At 35.6% G+C, this 15,995-nt stretch overlaps 2 protein-coding genes and 1 pseudogene across 2 annotated transcripts; 1 reads left to right on the top strand and 2 right to left on the bottom strand.

Moving 5' to 3' along the window:
* The first annotated feature begins 3,076 nt into the window (after positions 1–3,076).
* On the top strand, positions 3,077–6,185 carry LOC133854994 (receptor-like protein 56). Its single transcript, XM_062291287.1, has 3 exons — positions 3,077–3,556; positions 4,089–4,182; positions 4,333–6,185. The coding sequence occupies exons 1-3, from the start codon at positions 3,211–3,213 to the stop codon at positions 6,107–6,109; spliced, it is 2,217 nt and encodes a 738-aa protein (XP_062147271.1). The 5' UTR covers positions 3,077–3,210; the 3' UTR covers positions 6,110–6,185.
* A 296-nt stretch (positions 6,186–6,481) lies between these two features.
* On the bottom strand, positions 6,482–10,538 carry LOC133853930 (rop guanine nucleotide exchange factor 14-like; annotated as a pseudogene).
* Positions 10,539–14,751: 4,213 nt separating this feature from the next.
* On the bottom strand, positions 14,752–15,718 carry LOC133853929 (F-box/kelch-repeat protein At3g24760-like). Its single transcript, XM_062289952.1, has 2 exons — positions 15,572–15,718; positions 14,752–15,516 (listed from the first exon to the last, which is right to left on the bottom strand). The coding sequence occupies exons 1-2, from the start codon at positions 15,716–15,718 to the stop codon at positions 14,752–14,754; spliced, it is 912 nt and encodes a 303-aa protein (XP_062145936.1).
* Positions 15,719–15,995: the final 277 nt, after the last annotated feature.

Below are 15,995 nucleotides of genomic sequence, written 5' to 3'. Positions count from 1 at the left end.
TCTTCCTGGATTGATTTAGCAAAACAGGGTCCAGCCATTTGCAGCATGTTGCTTAGCAAGAACTAACCAGTCCATTTTCTCTTCGCCATTTGCTCTTCCTTTCTTGTTCTGCTAGATTTGTGATGCCATTAGACAAAGCTAAAGCAGTGTTTTGGCCCTTGCATCCTCCTGTAACTCGAGCTGCCGTCGTCCAAGGAGTCAGTCAATTACACATTCATCCCCTCTGCTTGTTCTGCTTTCATTTTCATAACTTTATTTCCAAACTATTATGATGAAAAAAAACCATCGACTCCCATCTAGCAACACTTTGGATTATGTGTTAATAATCACATATTTTTGGACTAAGATATATATATATATATATATATATTTTTTCTTGACGAGAGGATCAAAAGTTTGAGACCTGGCTTATAGCCCCAAAAAAAAAAAAAAAACCCTTTGTTTGGGCAAAAAAGCACATGCATGACAAGTTAGAATAAAGAGTTGAATAGATTGGACCAGAGCAAGAGGGAACTTTCCAAGAAACCATCAGAAAAAAGACTTGAAGTAAAGCACAAGACAACAAGCCACAACACGTAGACATAGGAACGACACAAAGTGGAAAGGAATATTGGAGCTGATACAGTAATAGGTTAAATGACCTTTTCCAGGGAAAAAAAGTCATCCAAACACAGACATTGTGTCCCCACCCAGTTACTTCATTGTCTCGTTTAGTAGATTAAATATACTGCTATCATTAAAAGAACTAGTAACAGATGTTCTATAAGTAGTTTTCTTCCCTAAAATAGAAAAAATTTGAAAAAATGTTACAAAAAACAAGCTATAGCAATCTCCTTATTTTTTATGGACCTGCTTAGGTTGGGTAGCACTATAACTACCCAATAGATTATTATAATCCTAAAACATACACGGTCTCTTTCCTCTTTCCTCTCACAATTCCTAATCGATCACCTCCCTTCTTCTTCCTCACGCCTCTCTCTCTCTCTCTCATGTTCTCTCCTCTCCCATTCTCCGGTAGAACAACTACCGGAAAACAACATAAATATAATCAAACCAAACAAATTAATTAGAACTCCCGGTACAAATAACAACAATCCTCAATTCACTACAAAAAAAAACACAAATTCTAGACGGTTTTAAACCGTCTAGAAATTGAAAAAAAACCGTCTAGAAACAATTCCAGACGGTTTATTATGGACGGTTTTAAAACCGTCTAGGATAAGGTGTCGCGAAATGAATTTCCAGACGATTTGGCTCAAACCGTCTGGAATTCTAGACGGTTTTGTCCAAACTGTCTAGAATAAGTTCTAGACGGTTTGGGCAAACCGTCCAGATTCAATTCTGGACGGTTTGCCCCTTTGTTTATTTTTGTATTTTTTTTTATTAATATATATTATTATCATTAATTAATCTTTTTTTTTTAAAATTATTTATTTCTTTTCCAGTAATGTTAGGTCTTTCACTCTTTCCCCTTTCTGAGGCCTGATCGAGCAAACCCCCCATGCCGCCGTGGTTGCAACAGATTGGGCTTGGCCGGGTCGACGGCGGAGAGGACGACGGTGGGGGACAACGGGCTCACGGCTCAGTTCGATTTCAAGCTCGACCAAGGGGGACGACGGGCTTCGCTGCTCAGATCGGGCTTAATTCGCGGCTCAGCTCGATTTCAAGCTCGACGGAGGGGGACGACAGGCTTTACGGCTCAGATCGGGCTTTGCGGCTCAGTTTGATTTCAAGCTCGGCGGAGGGGGAGGACGGGGAGTTATCGCCGAAGATGTCTGTCCGACAGCGCGCGGTCTCGGATTGGAGGTGTGGAAGCGGTGGTGGTAGTGGACACACTCATCTTCGTCTCTCTTGGCCGGTGGTGTAGTGGACACGCTCTCGCTCAAGCTATAGACCTCGGAGACGTCGCTGATCTAGCTACCTCCGGCCAAGCGATATTTCTTTTTATTTGTTTTGGTTTGGCTGGGAAAGTTTTATTCCTTAATTGTAAAAAAAAAAAAACGGATGGTTGTGATTTTGGCTTGGAAAAAAATCAAATGGATGTGGTTCAATTTGGAGGCATTACGCGGATTGATGACATGGCATATGAAAAAATATTTCCAAACAGTTTCTTTTGAAACCGTCTAGAACTTAAATTTTATGGACGATTTGGTAAAAACCGTCTGGAAATGAAAATTTCCAGACGGTTTTTACTAAACCGTCTGAAATTTTATAGACGGTTTAGTAAAAACCGTCCATAAAATTCTTTGAAAATAGCATTTACAGACGGTTTTAAAAAAACCATCTATAATTTTATAGACGGTTTTTATAAAACCGTCTAAAAATGAAAATTTCCAGACGGTTTAATAAAAACCGTCCATAATAAAATTTTTACAGACGGTTTTAAAAAAAACCGTCTGCAAATTTTGTTTTCTAGACGGTTTCTAAAACCGTCTAGAAAAAAACCGTCTATAAATACCCTTTTTTTTGTAGTGATTTTATGAGAAGAGCCAAAAATCAAACCAAATCACTACAACCCAAACAAACAAATAAACTCAGAGCATGTAAAAATATGTGCTGCTTTTTTTATTTTTATAACAATAACAAAGTTTGAATGAATTTTATTTTAAAAAAAAAAAATGCATTTTATATCCTACTAAAAATGAACACGTCATTTTTATATTAAATTAAATTGAAAGAATCTAGTTTCAAGAAAATTTGTCCATTTCAACCACACGTTATCTGGAGAGCGGTCTGTATTGGAAATTGCTTGGAAATTAAGGAACGGGCTTTAAAAGCAGTGCAATTTTCCACACGTTTTGTGGAGACTGGAGAGCAGTCGATCTGTATTGGAAATTGGTTTGGAAATTAAGGAATAGCTTTAAAAGCATGCAGTGCAATTTTCCACGCTCAAATTCAATGCAACATGAAGGAATAGGTCTAACTAACCAATCTGTCTCAGTTTTCCCACCTCGACATTTAAAGCTTTTACGTGCTTCTTGGTTTGGGGTCCTCGCTCATAATTTCAACTTTAAAAGGAAAGAAAAAGAAAAGGAAACCAAATTAAAGTAGTTCATACATGTAGTAATTTTCAAGCTATTTCCAATACACACTACTGCTTTCCAGAAATGTGAACGTGGATTATTCAAGACTTGCAAATAATATTGCATTATATGTATATAAAAGGCAGTAGCCATTCGTTGCATCGATCAGAATAGAATCTGTTGAGAAATGGAGACTTGTTTTGCTAAAAATGTCATTTTTGTTTGGGTTGTGGCTATCGCTTTATCCCCTTTGGCTTGTGGTAAAGGATGCACCAAAGAACAGACGATAGCTCTCTTGGAGATCACCAACTCTACAAATGGTTCAGCCTTTGCGGGTTGGGACGGAAGGGATTGTTGTGAAGCGAGTGGAATCCTTTGTGGCGGTATTGCTGGAGGAGTTAGGGCAATAAATTTGGTAGGAGAGTACGCTTCATCAAGAAGTACATGGTATCCAAATGTAACCCTATTCACCTTATTTGATGAACTCGAAGATCTATCACTATATGACATGCAAATTGGAGGAGGGCTCCAAGGTACGTGAGAACTCTTCCTTTCCTCTTTTTTCTTTTCTAATTCCATAATAATTAGTTCAGCTTCATTTAATTTTATTTGCTCTCTCACCTTCCAACTCAAATAATTTTGGCTAATTCCTGAAATTCTAAATGACTCTCATACCTTGAGATCTTGCAGAGAATCCTACCTTCAGAGTTCACATAATACATACGTACACTGGATTATTATTTTCTGACTTCAATATTCCATCTCATTAAACACACAAGTTCACATAATTCTCAAATTCGACTGCATCCCATAAAATCTCATTAACCTATAAAGCAAGATGTAACTACAAGTGCGAAAATTAGATTGTTCATTATTTAGGTGCTGCTGTGTTTGCGTTTTAAACTTGGGCAATTCAAACAAATTTGACTAAAATTTTCTTTGGAAGAAGTATTTACTCCCTAGTCGCACCAACCATTTTTAGTTCTATTTTAATTCCATGCCTTCTAAGCATATACATATTACTACTTTGGAACTCATTTTTCACACTCAATCACTTTGATGCAGCTTTTTGCGAACTGAAGCGATTAAATCGTCTATTTTATTTGGATCTTCAGAATAATAGATTGGAAGGCGTTATTCCCTCTTGTCTTGGGATGATTGGAAGCCTTCAAGAACTTATTCTATCAAATAATCGTCTTTATGGTAATCTACCTCCATCAATACTCTCCAAACAAAGCAAGATTCAGATGTTTGATGTTTCGGCCAATCAATTAGATGGGGTTTTATCATTTTCTACTTTTGCCAATACTTCAAATCTCCAATACCTTAATCTTTCGGGTAATCACTTTCATGGTAATCTACCTCCATCAATATTCTCCAAACAAAGCAAGATTAAGTTTTTTGATGTTTCGGCCAATCAATTAGATGGGGTTTTATCATTTTCTACTTTTGCCAATGCTTCAAGTCTCATGTACCTTGATCTTTCAAGCAACTACAATTTGGAAATTGAAACCGAATCTCCCTCATGGGTTCCAACCTTTCAACTAAATTATCTGAACTTGGCGAATTGCAGCCTCAACAAGAAGAATGGTCACGTTATCCCAAGTTTCATCACCACCCAAGTTTTATTGTATTGGCTAGACTTGTCTCACAACTTAATAGAGGGAAGCATACCTTGTGAGTTGCTATTCAACTCGAGTATCAGAGTTTTATCCTTGGGAAGTAACAAAATTGATGGTTCTCTTTTTCTCAGTTGCAGTGCTAATCGAACTTCATCACTTAAATTCTTCGACATGTCATATAATGATGTCAAAGGTTCTCTTCCCGAAAATATTGGACATCTTCTTCCAAAATTACTTCATGTTGACATTTCCTCAAATGCATTAGAGGGCATCATTCCTTGGTCTTTTGGTAATCTTTCTTTTGAAGCATTAGACCTTTCTAATAACATGCTCTCAGGGACAATACCGCAAAGTTTGACTAGAAATGGCACCCCACTGGTATATCTTAATCTATCAAACAATACATTGAAAGGAGAAATGCTCCCAAAGGACTCCAACATGACAAGTTTAAAGTTCTTACAACTCAGCGGCAATCAATTTCAAGGAATGATCTCACCCGCGATATCAAACAGTCCCTCTCTGGAAATCCTAGATATTCGAAAAAATAACTTGTCTGGTAATATTCCAAAGTGGTTGTATGATCATTCTTCCTTGGCGGCAATTCTTTTAAGTGGAAATCACTTTGAAGGTCCCCTACTCCGAAAAATGTGTCAAATGGAAAGTTTGAAAGTTTTTGATATCTCTGATAATCATATTTCAGGAGGTATTCCCTCCTGCCTTGATAACATTACATTCTGGAAGAAGAGTTCTCCAAGCTTTAACTATTTCAGAAAAAAGGGGAGACTGTATTACCTGAAACATCCAATTGAAAAAGACTTAAAATTAGAAATTATAACGTCCTTGCAAATAAAACATGAGGAATATACTTTCAAAGGTATCCCATTCTCGTTGATGACTTTAATTGACTTGTCATCTAACCAATTGACAGGGAGCATTCCTTCTGAAATGGGAGAATTGCCACAGCTTCGATCCTTGAACTTGTCGAATAATTTTCTAACTGGCCCCATTCCAAATTCTTTTAAAAACTTGAAAAATGTGGAAAGCTTGGATCTTTCCCACAACAAGCTGAGTGGTGGAATCCCTTATGAATTTGTTGGAATGACTTCTCTATCAGTATTTACTGTTGCCTATAACAATCTTTCTGGAAGAGTCCCATTTGAGAAGCAATTCTCAACTTTCGGGACGCAATGCTATGATGGAAATCCGGATCTATGTGGAGAACCTCTGAAGAGAAACTGCTCAACTACAAACCAACTTGAACCTGGACATGAAGATGAAAAGGAAGATACTAGAATAATTGATAGCCCTTTATTCTTCTATGCATTTGTTGTTGTCTCTTATGCATTCGGATTTTGGGTTTTCTTTGGGATCCTAATCATTAACAAGAATTGGAGGCATATCTATTTTAGAGCTGTGGACAGAATTATTGAGTCATGTTTTGAAATGCTCTTCAAGTATTGGTGATTCACAACCATATATGTACTTCAAAGTAATGCTTATCTTCAATAAAGATGTTGTATGGCAAAGTGCTTCTAGCTTACACTTGGAAGTAGTTGTGCACAAGTTGCAAGGGTTCTAAAATTTCATTCTAACCTGAAATTTCATTTTCATGGGAATTGTTGTACCTTAAAGAATTTGAAATCGATTTAGCTTAGTTTAGATTTTGGTAGGAATTGTTGTCGATTGAAGAATTATGATTAATGGTTTGCTATATATTTCCAAGCAGTACATCCAAAGTTTGCCAAGACCTCAACTACACCTTTTTTAAGAGGCAAACAAAAATAATCTTTACAAAAAAAAGCTATTGAAGACTACACATTTTTTGTTTTTATTTATCAAAGGTGAATTTGTAAGAGACACACTTACACAAGCCTCTCTGTCAATCCACCAAAGTCTATTCCGACTTGGTGTCGCAGCCATAGAACTTGCTTTGGCCTCGCTGTATGAAGATCCCAAATCACAAGTACTACTTGAATTAGAGTCACAATAATGCCCATGCACCTTGTTCATCTGATCAATCAACAAGTGCCTTACATCTATACCAACTGCTGAAGTTTTGCATTGATTTATACCAAAGAAGTAAGGCGTTGCCACTGGTGAATTTGGATGGCTCAAACAATCTTCTTCCAAAATATCTCTTATCCTAGACAGTATGCTATAGGCCAAGTTTCCAAGAACATGGGAATATGCTTCCAAAATTGAATGCCCAACATCCTACAAGAATTGAGAAGGAAAATTATCGCCAAATCTCTACCAAAATATATTTCTATAAGTCATTTCTTATTAAGATATTTTATCCATGTCAAAAGACTTTTCTAGGTCAAATAGATTTTATTTTATTTTTTTTAGAAGAAAAAAAAGCGCTAATTGACTACATTACATATGAGCATGTAGGATCATAGCAGAGAAATCAATATGATATGGCAGAAACCTAAATATCTCAATGAACAAAAAGAGCAGAAGAAATGGGGTTGAAGAGAGATGTTTTGAGAAAATTGGCAGAATGAACATGAATACGAGATAACTCACATTGCCATACTGAATTTTTGTATTATTAAGAAATGTATGGGGAAGGTTTGGATATTTGATCTTGAGATGATGTAGAAGGGCTTCTGCTCGGTCCACCAATAACTCCATCCTATCCATCTCAGACATTGAATCCTTTATGATGGACCATGATGTTCGAACCGGAGATTTACCACTAACATGATCTGTAACTTTCACTTTCCAGGCAAATATAGCAGCTTCCAACTTGTTAATGACCTCAAGAGCACAATGTTCAAATTTCAAATTAAGAGAATTGAGTATTTTGTCAGATGAGCTTGATTCTGCAAATAAAAACTTCTAGAGTTCCTCACCAAGGCTTGACTTCCCAGACTGTAAGTACAAAAATAGAAACGTAGTTGTAAGTTACAATTTCATCTGTAAGTTTTAATCATAAAGCAATGATAATCAGATGATGTAGATAGTTTTCAAGTCACAAGCATGCAGACTAAGTCCCACTTCATTTTGATATGTCAAGGTTAGCTAACTGAATCTAAAAGCATCAAAATGAAGTTTTTCAATCTAATTTAACTTTGCATATGTATCCACTTTTGGCAAGGATCAAAGATGAGGCTTTCCCCTGCTCTCTGTTCATAGCTTCTTGTTTTTAATAGCTAGGTCGTGTAGCTACTGGCCAAAAAATGCACTAAACTACAGTTCATATGTGAGCAATTCTGCATAGTTAGCATGTTATTCTTTTTTTTCTTTAGGCCACAACGTACTTAGCAAGTTGTTCAAGCTTTAAACTCATAACCTTTTACAAAGTAAAAAGCTGGCCTTGGTGAGGTGCCTTTGTAAGTTACACATTCAATTCATCCCCTCTGCTTGTTCTGCTTTCATTTTCATAACTTTATTTCCAAACTATTATGATCAACAAGTTCATTTTATTATCGATAAGTTAAAAAAAAACCACAAATCCATTTAAAATTAATCCACTATCAATAACTTTTCATCATCCAAGGACCAAAACCATCGACTTCCATCTAGCAACACTCTGAATTATGTGTTAATAATCCCATCTTTTTGGACTATGATTTTTTATTTTTTTACTTTTTAAAATAAAATAAAAATTCATAACTAGAGGATCAAAAGTTTGAGACCTGGCTTCTTTATAGCCCCAAAATTAAGGATGCTTTCGTAAATATACAAGAAAAAAAAAAACGAAAGTTTAGGCGAGTTAAATGAAGTTTCTCATTTTTCTTTTCTCCTCGAGCGTTTTGTTTATCGGACATAAATTTCACTACATACGTATAAATATTCACATAATCCTTATAATTCTTACATAATTACCATTGTATTATTATTAAGTCTTAAATTCCAAATTAAGACTTTTTTATTTCGAGATTTAAAATATGAGGCGTTACACTATCCATACACATCTATATTGAATTTGGTGGAGAAATCAAATCTGCCTCCAAAGCACCAAGGTAACCGAAAATACATTTTGAGTACTCTCCTTGCTTTTATTATTATTATTTATATTGCATGATCTTAACCATGTTCTCTTGCTTCAATTTTTAGGGTTCTTCTGCTGTGTTATGAACACATAATTCCAACAGTTAGGAGTATTATAATTTTTACTACAAATTTCTTATAAATCGAAGTGGCATTCTACGTGACACTTATCACATCAACTGTTAAATAATTAAATTTAGGTGTAGAATTTTGCTACTTAATTTTTCCACCCATGTTGTGTAATGTAGCACTCATGTGAACCGTCAAATGAGTTTATAAGTGGGTTGTAAAAAAAGTCGTGATATCTTATCTTATTTATTTATTTTTATTCAAGATCTTATTTATTTATTTCTATTCAAAAATAATTTGTGTTGGTGCATGGGCATTTGCATTTTGCAAATAACATCATTTCCTTACAAATAACATCATTTCCAAACCATGACAGTAATTACAGCCATAACCCTTTCCTTACAAATAACATCATTTCCAAACCATGACAGTAACAGTTGATAGTGATAGAAAACATAAACAAATGACAAATAAAGATTGAGGAGCAATAAAATAGACAAAGGAATTTTACGTGGTTCGGTCTATGACCTACATCCACAGGGTAAAGCCCTAAGGCTACATTATGCTCATTTGCTTGAATGATTTACAATACAAATCATCCCTATTTATAGGGATATAGAGAGAATACAAAATGGTATGTAAAGAGAATATAATTAAATCAGAATTGAATGTATTCAAATCTGATTTGATTATAATCAATTACAATTAATGAGGATTAAATCAAATCCTACAATATATGGAAAATACCGTAATATACGGTATCAATATATTCTCTAACATCCCCCTGCAAACTCAAGGTGGAAGATTCTGAAATCTTGAGTTTGAATTTTTTTTTTTTTTTTTTTTTTTATTTTTTTTTTTATGTTGGGTCAGATATAACCTAGTTTGGAGAACATCTTTCTTCTTCTTCTTCTTCTTCATCTTCCTTCTTCTGCTTCTTCTTCGTCTTCCTCCTCCTTCTTCTTCTTCGAGCCAACTGGGGGCTAAATGGGCATGGGCTTAAAATAAGACCACAAATGCCAAAATACAAATAATGGGCCAAATATGAAAGCCAACGATGGGCTGAAATAGGCCTGGGTTTGAAACAATACCACAGGAGCCAAAAATATGTAGGGCCAACTATGGGCTGAAATGAACATGAGTTGAAACAATACCACATGTCAAATAATATGGGTCAACTATGGGCCAGAGCCAACTATGGGCTGAAATAGGCCTTGGTTTGAAACAAAACCGCAAAGGCCAAATACAAATAATGGGCCAACAAAGGGCTAAAAACAATTTGGGCAACTTTGACCTCTTTTAATGATTTTTTTTTTCTTCTTTCTCTCTCTCCCCTTATTTTTTTTTTCTTCCTTCTCTTTCCTTTTTTTTTTCTTCTTTCTCTTCCTTTTCTCGAGAAAATCTCTCTTTTTTTTCTTTTTTCTTTTTTCTTTTGAAGGAGAAAACCACCGAACCGGTCAGAATCACACTGAATCGGTCCTAGAATGCATTGACCCGAACCTAAAAGGCAATGAACCGGTTTGAAAACCGGTAAACCGGACCAATAAGGCACTGAATAGAAAAAATACCTGAACCGGATACAAAATACCAAACAAGGACCAGAATCTCCAGACCCGCACCAGAATCTTTACTGAGAGCTTCTACCGAGGGCTTGTTAGACTAGAGCACTGAGAGATCACGTCTCTCTCTGGGATCAGAACTGCCGGAACCACCAGAGGATGCCGACAGACTCCTTCAAAATTCTAACCAGAATATAGGCCACGCAACAAAGCCACAAACGATCTGAAACAAATTCCACCGGAGAAATGCCGATCGGCTGCCGCATATCCCAGCAGCCACACTCCGTCACAGGTACCCACAAGGACAAAATCGCACAGGCACGTACGGCAAGAATCGCACAGAATTGCACAAGAAAGCACAATATTGCACCCACAGATATCAAAAAAAAAAAAACTACATCCCCTTTTTTCTTTTCTTTTCTTTTTTTTTTTTTTAATAAAAAAGAACAACAATACAAAAAGAAAAGACATCTGCGGGAAAGGAGAATTTTTGATTGAACAGCAACATAGAAGACACAAGTGACATGGGTTGGAGGAAAGTTTATCTCCAACTCACGCACACCACTGTTTGACAAAACAAAAGAAAGAGAAACAGAGAATGAAAAGAAAAGAAACAGAGGACATTGATCGAACAGAGGAATGATGAGAAAACTGAAATACAAGAAATTGGAAAAAAAATTAAATAAATAAACAAGAGCAATAAATCACAGGACCATTGGATCAAACACTGGCGTTAGCCTATAGCTCTGATACCATGATAGAAAACATAAACAAATGACAAATAAAGATTGCGGAGTAATAAAATAGACAAATGAATTTTACGTGGTTCGGTTTATGACCTACATCCACAGGGTAAAGCCCAAAGGCTACATTATGCTCTTATTGCTTGAATGATTTACAATACAAATCATCCCTATTTATAGGGATATAGAGAGAATACAAAATGGTATGTAAAGAGAATATAATCAAATCAGAATTGAATGTATTCAAATCTGATTTGATTATAATCAATTACAATTAATGAGGATTAAATCAAATCCTACAATATATGGAAAGTACCGTAATATACGGTATCAATATATTCTCTAACAGATAGGACATATAAATTGGAAAATTCTTTACCTCATTCATTCTTAACAACTATAAGTTAGACCTCAAGGGACATTTTTTTTGAAGGAGCTCAACTCTAGGAAAGAAGTCTCTTTTTGGTGATAGTTGGAGATGACTTAAATATGACACGTGTCATAATTTTATTAGTTCCAACGTGTCACATAACCGAAATCTGTTAATTTAGTGGACGGAATTTGACTGTAGGGAGTAAAGTGTTTTTTTGGCCTACCTCATGGACCTCTAACTTCATTTTGATACCATAGAGAGCTAATTATAAATCAGGTAAATCACATTGACTAATTTTATATTTTTCTCAAAAAAAATTAAACAAAATTTGACAGGTAAATTTAATTGTTTAGTGACTAACGTGGTAAGGACATGTGAACTGTCTCTTTAGTTTGGAGATTTGTAGTAAAAGCTATAGTATTCTTCGGAGAACTCAAATTCTTAGATTATTTGTACTTTCTCAAAGTCCAACCCTTATTATCAAGCCTAACTTTAGAGATTTTGTCATATCAACATTAATGACTTTTAAATTATAAAAAAAAAAAATGATAATTATTGAGGTGACAAATGTTGAGCCGAGATTATGATTCACTTAATTTTCAAATGAAATGGAGATGATTTATTTTATAGTCTAGATTAGATTTCATAAATCTAATGGTATACATATTACCTCGTTAGGAAAAACATAGGAGACTAATTTTGTATTTTTCCCTAAATAAAATTATCCAATTTGAATAAACTCTCTCTCTCTCTCTCTCTCTCTAGCCACTTTCCAGCTCTCTCTCTTTTTACTCAGGCCTTATTTGTTTTGACGTAAAAGGTTTTCTTTCGAAAAATATATTCAACAAATTCATTTTTCATAAAATAAAAAATAAAAAAAAAATCTCTGAAATTATTTTTTGTCGTTTGACTAGTATGGAAAATCATCAACAGTGAAAAATAGACGATGACTTCCGGTGAATATCGCTGTAGATTTCAGCAACCTATGGTGGTGGCGAATTCCAACGTCTGACAGCGAACTCTGGTAGCTGCCAGTGACCGGCAGAGAATGAACTACAAGAGAGAGTGCAGTGCATACAAGAAGGAAAAGCTCAAACTCAAAAAAATTATTTACGATTTTAAAAAAGAGAAAACCATCTTATAGAAATTAAAGAAGGTTTTCCTGGTTAACTGAAAATGTTTTTGGTTTGGCCATAATTTTCAATCATACCATACATTGAAAAACTGGTGGGTGGCCCCCCAAATTCTCATCACCACCTCCGATGAAGCGGCCACCCCCAAATGCTTCGGGGGTAGTTCGACCACCCTTGACTCTATCTGTGGCTGGCTGGGTGCATGGTCGACCAGCCACAATATAACATAGGTTTGTTTCCTTTAAAAATAAAAAATAAGAGTAAATAGAAAATAATGAGTGATTTTTTTTCCTGAAAGATGTAGTATATTCCTTTAGGAATAACCTATTCGTCTCATTTTTTAGAGGAAGAGATATTCCTCTTTATAAGAAAATAGTTATTCCAACGGAAATAATTATTCTAAGGAATAGATTCCTATCAAACAAAATAATAATTACACCATAAGAATAGTCATTCAATTCCAACGGTCTATTAAGTGAACTAAACGAGGCTTGAAGCTCCGTTTGTTTCGACTTAAAATATTTTCCATTGAAAAATATTTTTAACGAATTCATGTTTTCAGGAAAAAAAAAATGATTTCCCTAAAAATATTTTTTCGGTATTTAGCTAATATGGAAAATTAGCGATGGCACAAAACGGCCAACGAAGGTTCGACTAACTCTAGCGATTCGAGAAGAAGAAGTTCAAACTCAAAAAATTGTTTACGGTTTTAAAAAATGGAAACAATTTTACGGAAACTGAATAAGCTAGCTTTTTCGGTCAAACCAAAAATGTTTTCGGTTTGACTATTATTTTCCGTCACACTAAACACTAAAAATTAGTTTTCAAAAATTATTTTATGCCGATACAAACGAAACCTAAATTCATCTTCCTAAATGAAGATAATATGTATAGTCTAAATTGTCTAATGAACTGGACTAAAATCCTGCCAACACTAGGGAAAGAGAGTTCAAGGGAAGAGAGGACTATCTCCTGATATATAGCCTAGAGACCCAATAAACCTTTAGTAGACTTGTTTTTTCTTTTAAAAAGAAAAAAGAAAAATTGTCGAGAAACATCCAGACTTAATGATGTTTAAAAATTCAGGGGGAGGTATGTTTGGGAATAAGAACAAAATAAGATTTTATCTCACTTTTTTATAAAATCAGATTTTATCTCTTTTTATAAGAAAGTCAAACTATCCAAACATCCTTTTCAACTTTATTTGCTTCGGAATTCACACACTGAATTATAATTGAATTCAGATTTCAAAAAATCAAACACTCAAACGTGCCTGTTAACTCATTTCATGGATAAAATCCATGATCACAGTGCTTTACTGCTAAAATTTGTACCATTCTCCAATTTATGGAGTCACATACCAGCCAAATTCTTCTCCTGTATTGCTATATTTTCGAAATTGCAGCTACAGAGTGCTAGAAAAAACATAACGAAAAGCAAAGTGTATGTGCAGTAAGAGCAGTTTTTCACTCCAAAAAAAAAAAAAAGGCTTTCATTTCTTATCCTTAGAAGTTGACATATTTGAGTTTTGTCCCTAAAATTCAAAGCATTTCAATTTCATCAAATTTTATCCTTAAACGATTTATCCAAAACTAATTATCGTTGAATCAAATCCCACAAAGTGTAAACTAAAAGGTCTCATCAAAACTCCCGGTTGCAAGAACAAGAAGGCAACATTTGTTGAATTAAACGGAATAGAAAAAATTGAGTTTTTTATTTGATTTGATTGTACTTTTATAAAAGAATGGATGCAAAGGAAATAAATATTATATCTCTTTACTTTTTTATTTGCATTTTTTATTGAAAAAGGGTTTAAATCACAAATTCCCTCCGGCAGCCTACCAAAGGTAAAATAAAAATATAAATTAAATATTTTTGTACTAATTACTGATTTATTTTTTATTTTTTTTGTACTAATTACTGATATGACATGCCATGGATTCTTTCATATGCCTCAAAAAGAAAGAAAGATATTGAGATGATCGTTAAAATACCACTAATTCTAAAAGCTTAAATTGATAAGAAATAGTAAATTTTATCATTTAATTAATATAATAATACTCCTTATATGTGAGTTCAAACTCTTCCACAATTACTGAGGCCCAACATATGAAATATTCAATTAAAATTAGAGGTCAATGACAGAAATAAGGCTTGAACACATGCTTGAAAGAGAATAAGGAAAAATTGGAGAAAGAAGAAGAGAAAATATAAAAACTGCTCTGATACATTAATGTTTATGGTACTCTTCGTTAAAAACATAGATAAGATCACCCAACCCAACACATTTCAAGCTTGCAAATTTATCATCCTCGTCGCTATCAAACAAGCTGTAAAGCAAATCCTGAGGCATAATCGCAATCTCGCTGAACTCCATGGTCCTCTCATCGATCCTCCACAAATTAAACGATGGCCCAAGTGAAGAATTACATGTTCCAGCAAGAACAAGCCGGTCCTGGCACGAGATCAAGAAGGAGAGGATAACCCCAGGAGGCCTAAGCGTCTGGGCTAAGGTCCAGACACGTTTCTCCAAGTCAAAGGACGATATGAAACACGAATAAATCCCAAGCACATAAAATTTCCCTCCGAACAAAGCAGAGGACAGCGATAACGAAGAGTTTCCGGATCTGAAATCAGCAGGCAAAAGAGGACAGATTTCCCAGGAATTTAACTGGGGATCGTGTATCTCAACGGCCAAACGGTCCTCGATATCGACAAGATTGCCGATGAACCTGACGCCACCAACAACAATGAATCTGGGTGCGTTGGGGTTGGCACAGAAGACGCCGAGAAGACGGTTGATGCGAGAGAAGTTAAGAGAGGAGGTGTTGAAGACATAGGAGAGACGGTGGAGAATAGGAGAGAAACGGAAGGTAGAGGCGGTGGTGAAGAAGAAGCCATGGGAGCCGAGGAAGGAGGAGGAGGCGGGTTTGGTGGGTCGGGGTGCGTGGGTTTCCAACGGTGTTGGGAGCTCGCCAGTGGTCGGGGTTGGGGTCTAGATCGGGATCGGGATCGGGATCGTGGTCGGCCGAGGTGCTGGGCAAGAGTGCCAGATCTGGCCATTTTTGGCCGCTCCACGTTCCTGCGCAGATTTGGCAGTGGCGGTCGGCAGAATTCGGAGGCGAGTGGGGCTGAGGAGGTGGTAGTTTTTTAAAACCAGTTGGGCTCTTGAAAGGGAAAATATTCAGTGCTTTCATGCTTAATGTATTCCAGTCTTTTAGATGATGTGTCAACTCTTTATTGGATGCTATAAAACATCACTTTTACGGCCCATCCTTATAGAAAGGACTCTCTTTAATTAATATTCTAACAATGCGAGTGTCACTTGCATGTGTTTTTTCAATTAGCTTCATGCCATAAAGATTACCAATGTGCCACCTCATCTCTCTGTTTGCCATCAGCAATTCCAATCATGGAATCCTGAATCTGATGGACAAAAGAACTAAATTGCTGCAATTTAAATTGTCTAGGGAA

This window comes from Alnus glutinosa, chromosome 13, assembly GCF_958979055.1.
Source record: "Alnus glutinosa chromosome 13, dhAlnGlut1.1, whole genome shotgun sequence".
Taxonomy (NCBI): domain Eukaryota; kingdom Viridiplantae; phylum Streptophyta; class Magnoliopsida; order Fagales; family Betulaceae; genus Alnus; species Alnus glutinosa.
This window is presented reverse-complemented; position numbering and strand designations above follow the sequence as displayed.

Excerpts from the sequence above, each read along its gene's own strand:
- LOC133853929 (XM_062289952.1), bottom strand. The coding sequence starts at position 15,718 with ATGAAAGCACTGAATATTTTCCCTTTCAAGAGCCCAACTGGTTTTAAA. Across the intron at positions 15,517-15,571 it reads GCCAAAAATGGCCAGATCTG|ACCCCAACCCCGACCACTGG; the intron begins GCACTCTTGCCC and ends ATCCCGATCTAG.
- LOC133854994 (XM_062291287.1), top strand. The coding sequence starts at position 3,211 with ATGGAGACTTGTTTTGCTAAAAATGTCATTTTTGTTTGGGTTGTGGCT. Across the intron at positions 3,557-4,088 it reads AATTGGAGGAGGGCTCCAAG|CTTTTTGCGAACTGAAGCGA; the intron begins GTACGTGAGAAC and ends ACTTTGATGCAG. Across the intron at positions 4,183-4,332 it reads CCCTCTTGTCTTGGGATGAT|TTCAAATCTCCAATACCTTA; the intron begins TGGAAGCCTTCA and ends TTTTGCCAATAC.